The sequence below is a fragment of the Ostrinia nubilalis genome, chromosome 15, assembly GCF_963855985.1.
Source record: "Ostrinia nubilalis chromosome 15, ilOstNubi1.1, whole genome shotgun sequence".
In the NCBI taxonomy this organism is placed as follows: Eukaryota; Metazoa; Arthropoda; class Insecta; order Lepidoptera; family Crambidae; genus Ostrinia; species Ostrinia nubilalis.
In genome coordinates, this window is record NC_087102.1 from 4,097,965 (window position 1) to 4,110,813 (window position 12,849).

General features: G+C 44.0%; 1 protein-coding gene across 1 annotated transcript in view; it reads right to left on the reverse strand.

Annotated features, from left to right (window-relative positions):
- The window catches only part of LOC135078608 (kinesin-like protein unc-104), a 162,576-nt gene that overhangs the window by 3,628 nt on the left and 146,099 nt on the right, over positions 1-12,849 (reverse strand). Inside the window, exons 37-40 of the mRNA XM_063973137.1 lie at positions 11,831-11,996; positions 3,271-3,469; positions 2,289-2,425; positions 1,307-1,408 (exon numbers count right to left, since the gene is read on the reverse strand). Coding sequence (XP_063829207.1) covers positions 1,307-1,408; positions 2,289-2,425; positions 3,271-3,469; positions 11,831-11,996 — 604 coding nt within the window. The remainder of the gene's footprint in view (positions 1-1,306; positions 1,409-2,288; positions 2,426-3,270; positions 3,470-11,830; positions 11,997-12,849) is intronic.

A 12,849-nucleotide genomic window follows, 5' to 3' on the forward strand; every position in this document is an offset into this window, starting at 1 on the left:
CCACAAGCACAGGTTACGGCCCTTTACTAATCATAATTTACTTCATTATCAACAATTCTGGTTCCATTCCCGCCTTAGGCAGTTCGATTTTTTCAAGTTGTTTTGTTTATAAATTCATCATCATCGTCCAACTCAATCCAATGATTTTTGTTCATATATTTTTGGTCAAGTTAAGACAAGGAATATAGTAATGAATTAGTAATTTTGTAGCAAAACAATTAAAGTTACGCGAAGAATAAGTGACTATTTGAAATAGCTTGTAAATGTAGCACTTACAGAATTACAAAATTGTGTGTGATGAAATAATTACGTATTCATATTAAAAATATGACAATTTGAGAAAGATATTAAAATATGATTAGTAAAGGGCCAAAATGTAAACGCTAAAATAAGGTAATTAAACCTATGGAGTTGAAAATGTTAACTACTTCTATAAACAATTTGAACGAGGTCGCATGCAAAATTAGCCAAATACTATAGAAGACGTAATAAATAAAATATTTACTTTTTGTCTCACTCATCATTAAACTTGAAAGACAAACGATAAAGTAACGTTTATATTTTTCTGTTAAAATACAATATTACGATTCGTGAGGCTAACTTATTGATCGCACTCAAGAATCGTCAACTGTAGAATACAGAGATCATGTGGCCAGCTAATTTTGTAAGATTTATAACAAAGTTGTATAAATTACTCGGTAATACATTAATGCATCAACAAATCTTTTTTTTTTTAATTAGGTATTGTTTTACTGGAACTTTATACAGCCAATCGATGTTAGATTGCCAAAAATTCGCTATCAACAAGATCTCAAGTGCTGCCACATGGCAATGTGAACGTGTAGGTATAGTGCAGTATAGTGAAGTGTAGTGCAGCAGTATAATGTAGTGTAGTGCAGTGCAGTATTGTGTAGTGTAGAGCAGTGTCGTGTAGTGCAGTATAGTGTAGTGTGCCATGGTAGGGGACCGTATGAATGAGACAAAGGTTGTTGTTAGTCTGTTTATTAACGTGAACTACGTGAGTATTTATACGATATAGATTAAAGGTAAATGACGTCACAGCATCAACACTATACATACATGATAAATGTGCTGACACTGTGAACGTGATCAAGATAAAATATGTAGAGATCAAATATTGTGCATACGGGCACATGTAGTATAAGTGCAATATAGTCTAGTGTAGAGCAGTATAGTGTAGTACAGTATTCTACAGTATAGCGTAGTGTAATTCTGTACAGTTTCGTGTAGTGTAGTGCAGTGCAGTACTCGTATAGTGTAGTGCGGTGCAGTGCAGCGGCCTCACCTTATCTGTCCGGCCAGCAGCGGGTTGATGGCGTAGAGCCAGTCGTGCACCTCCTTGTCGCCCAGCGTCTGTAGCAAGTAGCCGCGCTCCTTGCTCACCACGCTGGAAAAAATATATTTTATTTTATTTAAAGTCTATGTAGGTAAACCTACTACGGGTGGATTCGACCAAACAGGAATAAATAAATATTAATCTCAAAATAAATCGTTATTTATTCGACATTTTAACATATAGATATCCCATACTGAAACTGTCAATGTGCCTGTTATACCAGGAGTTATTCTCGGATAAAAGTTTGGTTGAATCGGGCCTTGTGACGCTTGGGAGGCTTGGATATTTGGATTGGATGGTGGTCGGATAGTTAGGCTATCCTTCGTCAGTCGTTCAACATCGTACTACTCCGCTGCAAGCAAGTAATTTACACTTGGTAGGTGACAAAAGGGTTGGTTCTTCTAAATCATTATGTGATATGTAGATTGTAAGTGTACAGCATATACAGTAGGGTACAGTCAACAGCACATCAGGGAGCTTAGTGCGAGTTTACATCAAACGTTTTCGCTTGTGACTGCGTAAAAAATGACATTAAATGTGTGACGGTTGTACAGCGTCCCTAGCGGACTCGTTGTAACAAAATAGCACCTATTACAACTGCAATAGAGTAGTTACCTAAGGGGGTTAGGCATGCGGACCATCTGTTCCTGGTCTTCAGAGTATTCCACGTGCGCGTTGGCGAGGTTGATGACCGCGCGCTCGATGGGTCGCGCTCGTGCAGAGCAAACTAGTTCCTAATACAACAGCAGTAGAGACCACATTGCGGTAGTTACCTGAAGGTGTTGGGCATGCGGACCATCTGTTCCTGGTCTTCAGAGTATTCCACGTGCGCGTTGGCGAGGTTGATGACCGCGCGCTCGATGGGTCGCGCTCGTGCAGAGCAAACTAGTTCCTAATTCAACAGCAGTAGAGACCACATTGCGGTAGTTACCTGAATGTGTTGGGCATGCGGACCATCTGTTCCTGGTCTTCAGAATATTCCACGTGCGCGTTGGCGAGGTTGATGACCGCGCGCTCGATGGGGTCGCGCTCGTCGCGGTAGATGAACACGTACGGTCGCCGCACCACCTATCGATCAAAACATCGATATTTATATCGAGCCGGTCCGATACTTCGATACTTCTGCGTCCCAAAAGGACAGTATAAAAAAACCCAAAAAGACTTGCCAAATATTATTGGCGTAAGAAGTAATTCCTAAAAAAACTTGGCACCACGCCATCCATGTAAATAGTCCCAAGACAAGATCACAATTGACGTTTAAAGGTCTCAATAAGATTTTACTATTCACATAAAAAGTTCTCAAAATACTTAGCCTTTACCACCCATGAATTGGCCAATGCCATACGCATAACAAAGTCTCATTATGACTTAGCCCATAATTCATGTTAAAAGATTCCAAAAAGACAAACCTAAATAAGGCTGAGTTGCACCATCTTACTTTAACTTTAACAAACGTCAAAAATCTATCAAAGTTCATGCAAAAAACACCGGTTACTGTTCTCTTCTTCTCAGTCGGTACACTCTTGTCAGAGTGGTCGTGGTCATCATTGTGAATCACGATTCAGAGTGATGTTCCTCGTAATACGGCGCCATTCCTCGCGGACTGCAGCTTTCCGGGTACTTTCGCTAACCGAGCACTTAGTTGCGGCCTTGATCGTCCGTCCATCTCATTGGTGATCTACCACGTGGTCCGGTGCCCTCAACTTTTCCCTGCACTACGAGACGCCGTTACTGGTGCGTCCACACTAGGCGAACGGGCTCGTGCGGCAAACTCGACATCCTGGCAGGATGTTGAGTTCCTCACCCTGCTCTTGAGTGAGCAGAATGACCAGCGTGCCGCGCGAGCTCGTTCGCCCAATGTGGACGCACCATTAAAGTAAGTCAGTGCAACTCAGCCTAAAACTGTCACATACCAGCCACCGCTTCTTCCAGCCATGCGTGCCGTGCTGCAGCACGTTGAGATGGCCGCGCCGCGCCACCGCCGCCGACACGCGCACCTCCTCGCACTCCGGCACGTACAGCGCGCCCGCCGCTAGGGCGCCGCCCACGCCCGCCGCGCCCGCCCAGCCAGACATGGACTTTTCGAGAAGCGCACGCTCGGGAGAGCATAACCTGTAAATACGCAACAGGTAAGGCGAAATGAATATCGTATATTGGAATCACAATATCGCCACTACCCCAGCACGTAAGGAACGCCTGCGTCCCTATAACCTAACATTGACTTCTCTAACCGCGCGCGCTGTAGGTAGGATCACAGAATAATAATAAGTACTACGTACAGAAGTTTTTCTTCGCGAAGGTATTCAAAAAAATGTATGCTCAATGTCATCAACAATATGGTGTAATTTAGCTTGTCTTAAGAGTCGAGCACCGTTTTGTTGACATACGTCAGTGATCGGTACTGTCTTGATGCCATAGGGCTGACTGCTACAAGAAGCTACTGTGTCGCCATCTAGCGCACCACACTTGCATTCACTGCTCTTCGCGGCAACGCGCAGCTACATGCGGCCGCCAGTTATATAGTGTAAGAGCTAGCACCTAAATATTTTATAACACACATAACTGTGACAATTTATTTCACGTGGGCGAAGCCAAAAAGCTAGTAAGAAATAAAAATTAAATTCAGTAGGTATTTCAATTTTGTGCTGTGTGGGGACGGCCGTAAAAGAATACTTTTCCCCACCGCCAACAGGAGGCGTGTCGTAAGAGGCGACAAACTCCTGTAGCACCGGACGGGCAGCAGCGTCTGCGTGCGAAACCAAGCAAAAAAAACTGCGATCGCCAACCCGCCTGCCAAGCGTGGCGATTAGGGCAAAACCCTCCAAATGGTGGTAAAAACAAAAAAACGGCCCCTAGTCCCCGGCGGCCCCACTATCCCGGACCACGGTAGCGGTCACGGTAACGGTGGGGCAAGGGGTGCGAAGAATCCCCGGGGGATGCCAGGCTACCAACACCGACGACCTCTGGCCCTGGCAACCTATAACGCTCGCACACTGCGTACAGACGTGAAGCTAATGGAACTCGAGGAAGAGTTGAGCAGGTTACGGTGGGATATCGTAGGATTATGTGAAGTCCGAAGAGAGGGGGAGGACACCATAATTCTTAAATCTGGAAACCTGCTCTATTTCCGGGAGGGCGACCAGCAGTCCCAGGGTGGTGTCGGGTTTATCGTCCACAAGTCCCTTGTCAACAACGTGGTCCAGATCGAGAGTGTTTCGGCGAGGGTAGTGTACCTGATACTCAGAATCACCAAACGGTATTCGCTGAAGGTCATACAGGTATACGCACCGACCACGGAACACCCCGACGACGAAGTGGAGACCATGTATGAGGATATTTCCAGAGCCATACATGGCTCCCGGTCCCATTTGACCGTTGTGATGGGGGACTTCAACGCGAAGCTAGGTAAACGAAGCGATAATGAGCCGAAAGTGGGGCAATTTGGGTACGGAGAGAGGAACGCACGTGGCCAACTGCTGGCTGGCTTTATGGAGAGGGAGGGCCTCTTTATGATGAACTCCTTCTTCAGAAAGCCAAAACAGCGAAAGTGGACATGGCTGCATCCCAATGGCGCTACAAAAAATGAGATAGACTTCATCTTGTCGACGAAGAAGCATATATTCAATGATGTCTCTGTGATCAATTCGGTCAAAACAGGAAGCGATCACCGAATGGTAAGAGGCACATTGAATATCAGACCCAAGCTCGAGAGATGTCGACTGATGAAGTCTACGCTCCGCCCAGCGCCCATCCAACTCCAAAACCCCGAAAGCTTTCAGCTCGAGTTGCAAAATCGTTTCGAATGCCTAGGAGACTGCGAAAATGTGGACAAATACAATGACAGGTTCGTGGAAATTGTCCAAACGACTGGGTCTAAGTTCTTTAAAACCCGTCGTTCAAAAGGAACCAAAAAGATCTCTGACCTCACCAATCAACTCTTGGAAGAGAGACGGAACTTGGTTCTGCAGTCCTCTGAAGATGCTGCTCAGTATCGGCGCCTTAACAGACAGATCTCCAAGTCTTTGACTCGCGACCTACGCCAATTTAATACAGACCGTATTAAAGAGGCGATTGAGCGAAACAAGGGCTCTAAAGTGTTCGCAAGAGATCTGTCTGTTGGCCAAAGTCAACTGACCAAGCTGAAGACAGAGGATGGCAGAGCCATTTCGTCGGGGCCGGAGATATTGGAAGAGGTCGAGAAGTTCTACGGACAATTATACACGAGTGTACGTGCACCTGTCACAAATCTAGCCGAAGACCCAAGAGCTAGACTGACCCGACACTATACCGAAGATATCCCGGACGTCAGTCTGTACGAGATTAGAATGGCTCTCAAACAGCTGAAGAACAACAAGGCACCGGGTGATGATGGAATCACGGCTGAGCTTTTGAAGGCAGGCGGAACGCCGGTACTGAGGGCTCTTCAGAAGCTGTTCAATTCCGTCATCCTCGAAGGAAAAACGCCTACGACATGGCACAGAAGTGTGGTGGTACTCTTCTTCAAAAAAGGTGACAAAACCTTATTGAAGAATTATAGACCCATCTCACTTCTGAGCCATGTCTACAAGCTGTTTTCAAGAGTCATTACGAATCGTCTCGCTCGCAGGCTCGACGACTTCCAGCCTCCCGAACAAGCCGGTTTCCGAAAAGGCTTTAGTACCATAGACCACATACATACGCTAAGGCAGATTATACAGAAGACCGAGGAGTATAATCAACTACTTTGCCTGGCGTTTGTGGATTATGAGAAAGCCTTCGATTCGGTCGAGACCTGGGCAGTGCTACAGTCTCTCCAAAGGTGCCAAATTGACTATCGATATATCGAAGTGTTGAGGGGTTTGTACAAAAACGCCACAATGTCGGTCCGCCTCCAGGATCGGGATTCGAAACCTATCCAGTTGCAGCGAGGGGTAAGACAGGGAGACGTCATATCTCCAAAACTGTTTACCACCGCCCTGGAAGATGTCTTCAAGCTTCTGGACTGGAACGGATTTGGCATAAATATCAACGGCGAGTACATCACCCACCTTCGATTCGCGGACGATATCGTAGTCATGGCTGAGACCTTGGAGGATCTAGGCACAATGCTCGATGGCCTCAGTAGAGCCTCTCAACAAGTGGGCCTCAGAATGAACATGGACAAGACAAAAATCATGTCTAATGTCCGTGTTGCACCCACTCCTCTGAAGGTTGGAGACTCTACACTCGAAGTTGTCGACAATTATGTATACCTGGGACAAACAGTCCAGTTAGGTAGGTCCAACTTCGAGAAAGAGGTCAATCGTCGAATCCAACTCGGATGGGCAGCGTTCGGGAAGCTTCGCCATATACTCATGTCCGAAATACCGCAGTGTCTCAAGACGAAAGTCTTCGAGCAGTGTGTGTTGCCAGTGTTGACATATGGATCCGAAACGTGGTCGCTTACTATGGGCCTCATAAGAAGGCTCAAGGTCACCCAAAGGGCGATGGAGCGGGCTATGCTCGGAGTTTCCCTGCGTGATCGAATCAGAAATGAGGAGATCCGTAGGAGAACCAAAGTAACCGACATAGCTCGCAGAATTGCTAAAATCAAGTGGCAGTGGGCGGGGCACATAGCTCGTAGAGACGATGGCCGTTGGGGCAGGAAAGTTCTCGAGTGGCGACCACGGGCTGGAAAACGTAGCGTGGGCAGGCCTCCTACTAGGTGGACCGACGATCTGGTAAGGGTCGCGGGAAGAGCCTGGATGCGGGCAGCGCAGGACCGTTCATTGTGGAAAACCTTGGGGGAGGCCTTTGTCCAGCAGTGGACGTCATTTGGCTGAAACGAAGGTATTTCAAACCAAATTTTATTACATAAACAAACATTATACTAATTTCATTATGGGCCCTTAGTATGTGAAAACTGCAATTGACGATATTTCGCACTGTTTTCAATATTATGTATTACAGAACGTATGTGTGATGGGATGATATTTTCGAAAACACGATTAGAAAAAAAATTTCTCGAAAAAAAAACATTTACCTCTGGATTTTTTTATAAAAGTTTAATATGACCGTGTTTTACAATAAAATTCCTATAAAATCACAAAGGTATAATGTTTGCCTCTTTGATTTCCTGGCTGTTTTAGATTTCAAAAACCTAAATATATTAATTTATTAACTTTCTGATAAAAATGTGAATGGCTCTTACGATGTCCCCCCCTTAAATCAAAATGTCTTTATTTGGTCTATATGCCCATCATCACTACGTAAAAATTATAAAAAAAAGTCGCTTTCCTGTCTGTCTGTCCCTATGTATGCTTAGATCTTTAAAACTATGCAACAGATTTTGATACGGTATTTAGGGTTCCGTAGCCAAATGGCAAAAACGGAACCCTTATAGATTCGTCATATAGTCTGTCTGAACATAGAACGTTTTTGTGCACTTTTTAAAATGAGTTAACCAAGTATATGGCTATTAGACTTGCACACGTCCGTCCGTTTTTTGTAGGATTAATATAATTAAGTAACATTTATTTTTTGCATTCGGCTCTTGGTCTAACCCAAACGAAACACGAACAACTAATGAACTAACAATGAACAAAGTTGATAAATTAGTAATATGTAAATAATGAATTTGTTTTACGAGCTGTCCCGGCGTACCCGCAAATTAATATAAAGTTGTTTAAGTGATTTATAAAATCGCAATATTAATTTTTGAAAGTAGGGTCATTGTGCTGGTTTTCTATCTAACTTCGGTTTTCGTCCATTTCACTGAGCTGCCATAAACACAATACATGCGTAAAATTTGAATACAAAGTATTGTATTCACAGAAGGCAGTAGCCATCCCGCGCTAGTTTTGTTGCAATCTATAATGCCTAAGCAACAGTTCTACCTAAATGAAAATGTAATTTAAAAAGTAGTGAGTTCCAAAAAATTACGTAAATGCGCGGCCATACACCGGTTACCGGTACATTGCAGAAATCATCGCGCTAGAAAAAAAACGTGCTGACAGGAAAAGTTTTTGGCACGTATGTCTAATTGATAGCATTATAAACACAATTTTAAGTGTTTATTAAACTTCTTCATACAAAATTAAATCTTAGATGACTAAGGGTCATTTTTTTAAAGCATAGCTCAGGTCATATAGCAGGCAAATCAACTCGGAAAAGGATCAACAACGTATCGCCTTTTGTGGCATGGTGCATGGAGGTAATAGTGGAGAGGAAATATAGATCTATACAAAAATTCGACAAATTAATGACAAACAGCTGTTTATCTCTTTCTAACTTACCCCTGGTGATGTATAAAAAAAAGAAATAGATAATGTTTGGTCAGTACTCATTCTGGCAACATTTTCATGTGACGTCACTAACTACCTGACTTGTGCCGAGTAGGTACCTACATACAAGATTTAAGAAAACAACATATTTATAGGCAATCAGCTGACAACTACACGCACACACACACACACAAATACCTGTCAGCTGATTGCCTATATTGCGGCCATGTTGTTTTCTTAAATCGTGTATGTATTTATAATGCGTGTAAATGTGTGCGTAATGTACCGAGTACGTTTATTTTAAAGTTACGCCAAGTCCATGAGACATTGATATACGTCAGTGTTTTGCGAGCTGTCATTGCCCTTCGCGCACTGTCATCGGCGAGGCAAGGCGTTTACGTTACGGTGCGGATTGTGTGTGCGTTGCAGTATGGACTTTAGTTGACTGCCTTTATGAGCACTCGAACGACATAAAATAATATGATACATTTATGTAAGGGTATTTTAAGATCACAAAGTTGGCAACTCCAATAGTTGGACGAAAACCAGCGCAAAGACCCTATCCTGTTTGACACCTATAATAATTGACAATAGCTGGCTCGGCGAACTTCGGCAAACTAATGTGTGACGTGTGTGACGTGAAGTGCCAAATCGCGGAAAATGTCGGAAGAAATACATGAATTTGCATGAATTATCATGAATAACAATAACCACTTATTTACCTCTCAGTGTCTTCAGGCAACTTAAAAAAAGTACATTGTGTGTTTTTATTATTATTTAGGCAGTTAAATACTGCACAGTATTTTTTTATTTTTTTCCATAATACAAGAGTACGCGTGCGTGTGTCAATGCTCGCTCGTATCTCGTATGTGACGCCTTGTCGAATCGCCTCCTGTAGGTGGGCTATCGTGCGTGTTTTGTTTTCGATGTGAACTCGCGGAGATGAACAGGCCTGGTAGGATGAACATAGTATGTAAAGAAAGTTGTATTCGCGTTGGTAGTAACATTTAAAGGAATCAGTATGACTACTCCGGCACGTACAGCGCGCCCGCCACCAGGGCGCCGCCCACGCCCGCTGCGCCCGCCCAACCAGACATGGATTTTTCCAGAAGCGCACGCTCGGGAGAGCATAGCCTGTAAGAATTACGTCATCATCGTGAGCACGCATGCACGTATAACACTCCTGCACCGCCCTATCTGACATCGAATTTTCGAGGGCGCGCTCAGGAGAGCACAAACTGTAGAGAGAATGGTGTACTCATTGACAGCTTGTCATGATCAAAATCACACCGGCTCGTATAATGAGCCGCTCGCGGTCACAGCGCCCATAACCTGACATGGATTTCTAAAGGAGAGCACGCTCGGATGAGCAGTCTGAAAGAACGATATACTCATTGACAGAGATGAATAAACAAAGCCGTGCCCCTGTGATTCCATTGTAAAACGTAAAACGCGCCCGCGAAAGTACAACATCGATTTCATTATGTAAAGACGGGACATTATCACTCCGGCACGTACAGCGCGCCCGCTGCTAGGGCGCCGCCCACGCCCGCCGCGCCCGCCCAGCCAGACATGGACTTTTCGAGAAGCGCACGCTCGGGGGAGCATAATCTGTAAGGACAGTATGACAATGACGGTTGAGATCAGATAAATGGCTGGCAGAAGGCGCTGCTCTCGCCTAGACGACTACTTCTCCATTATCATGCAGTCTGTAAGAACAGAACAATTGGGGTTGATTAAAAAAAGATCTCAATCGGGTATGTATAACGCGCCCGCTGCCAGGGCGCCGCCCACGCCCACCGCGCCCGCCCAGCCAGACATGGACTTTTCGAGAAGAGCACGCTCGGGAGAGCACAGTCTGCAAAAGGGATGGTATATGACGACCGGGATTCAGTGGTGGTGTTGAAAAAATACGAATCAGGTCATTCTGATTACTCGCGCTCGTAAATTGCGCCCGCGTTTGCCTGCCTAACTGTGCTTGGATTTCTCAAAAATAACGCGCTCTAGCGTGCAAAGTCTATAAAAAGGACAGTTGACGTTGTTAGCAGAGGTTCGATAAATATACATCGGAAACATCACTAGCGCAAGTACAGAAAGAAGCCCGTCATTCGATTTTTAGGACAGATTTTTCCAGAAGATCGCGCTCCGGAGAGCATAGTCTGTGAATATGAAAGAACAAAATGGCTCGGGCACGTAAACTGCGCCCGCTACCACGAGCCAGGCTGGATTTCTCGAAACAAGCATAGTCTGTAAGGATATACGCATTGACAATCAAAGTTGAACAAACGAACCAACGGACTTCATAAAAGTTATCCTGTAAAGTAAAAGTAAAATTTGTATCTAAAATAAATTACTAAATCTGCTGACAAATCATATCTTCAATAGAGGTTAGATAGTCGAACATGTGAGTGACATAAAATAAGTTTTTTTTAAATAAGTCAATGTTTTGAAGTAAGTACAGATTCGTCAGCAGATTTCTTATTGATTTGTTGAAATAAGCTAGGCGAAATAATGTATGAAGAGAAAAATAAACAGAAAAGGGATAGAAAAGATAACAGGTTTCACCAACCAATATAAATAGCGAGCAAAAGTTAACGCACTGTGCGGTTCTAAAACTCCCAAACCTTCAGGGCCATGTTATGAAGCGAAGTCCCTTACCAGTGGTGCTCGGCTCGTAGGGTGTCATAGTAGCTGACGAGATATGACGCGAGCTAAGGGAACAAATGCGGCGAGTGATCGAGTAGCTTTAGTCAGTAATAAAATTTTGAATAGCGTAATTCGGCGAATCAAAAACACTGCTCAAGTTACTAAGTTTGGTATAATGCTATTGGACCAAATGTGCGATATTATGATCTACTTTGATATGTTTTTTTTCCTGGACCATAAAAACACAATTTTCATGTTTATAATAAAATACAAATAATTACCTATGAAATCAGATAAACAATCTCATTAAATTTGAAAATTTGAACACAATAAGTAATAAGTTGCCTGACTTTATTGTTCAAAACGTTTCACTTACGTGAATGTCAAAAAGATTTAAACTAAATAGGACTAGGACTATGAAACTAAAGCTAACTGATCACTCTTTCCAACAGCGATTTCAATGTATTTCCATCTCCATCACCCACACCAATACACCGAAACCGCACCTCTTCTTCTTCCCAACTGTCACACCATTCCCCTCCAGCCACCATCGAAGCGGTGAAAAAAACAAAAGATGGGATCTAACTTAGATATCAGTTTAACGCAAAGGTGTAGCACTAACTCGAAGCTGCTCGCGCTGTGGATGGACGACAGCAGGCTGGGCGTAGACAGGTCGGCCGACACGCCTTCGTCGACTGGGGTAGCGGGCGACCCGGCCGCTTCTAGTTCCTTGCCGCCGGAGCCTATCCGACCTGCGAATAGATATGGCTGGGTAAGTGCCCTGCAAAGGGCTTACACCTAAGAAATAATTGGAGCTAGATAAATAGATAATTTTCAAGGTACACAAAATAAACATAATAAAGCAAATACAAAATCAAAACGGTAGAATTCAGGCGGTTGTATCGATAGGAAGTTACCACTTTCCATAAGTTCGAACAGAACTCTTTTTTCATCATCGCAATTTCAGCTCAAGAATCTAATGTTGAATATATAGGCCTCCCCCAATTATTTCCAGATCAGCCTCAGAAAGCAACTCGCATCCAGTGCATATTTGCAACCTTTATAAGGTCATGTCCACCTTGTGGATGGATGTCCTACGCTACGCTTCTCGATGCTTTGACTCCATTCCAGAATTTATATGAGGCTTATTCCAGAACTTTGCTGCCCCATCAGCCGTCAGTTCTGCGTGATTTTCACGATATCATACTTTACAAACTACAAAATGTTACAGTTACATGTTAGATTCACCATCATCATCATTTCAGCCACAGGACGTACACTGTTGAACATAAGCCTCCCTCAATTTCCACATAGCCCGATTGTTACACAGTTACGGTTGTTGTATTACATTGTGTATTATTATTATTATTGGTTTTTTGGGCCTTCATTTGCGCCAGCTCGACCAGATTTGATCTATTGTGGCAGCCCTTGTGTTTAGAGTTCACTGCTGAGTCCCGTTGAGTCTGTAAATTTCCAGATTCTTTGGAGCGTGATATCTGCTATCTCATCCGGGTGCATGATGTGTCGCCCGAGATGGATACTTCTTTTGCTCATAAGCGGGCCGCATGAGCAGAGATCATGCATGGCCGTTGCTTCTGCTGTATG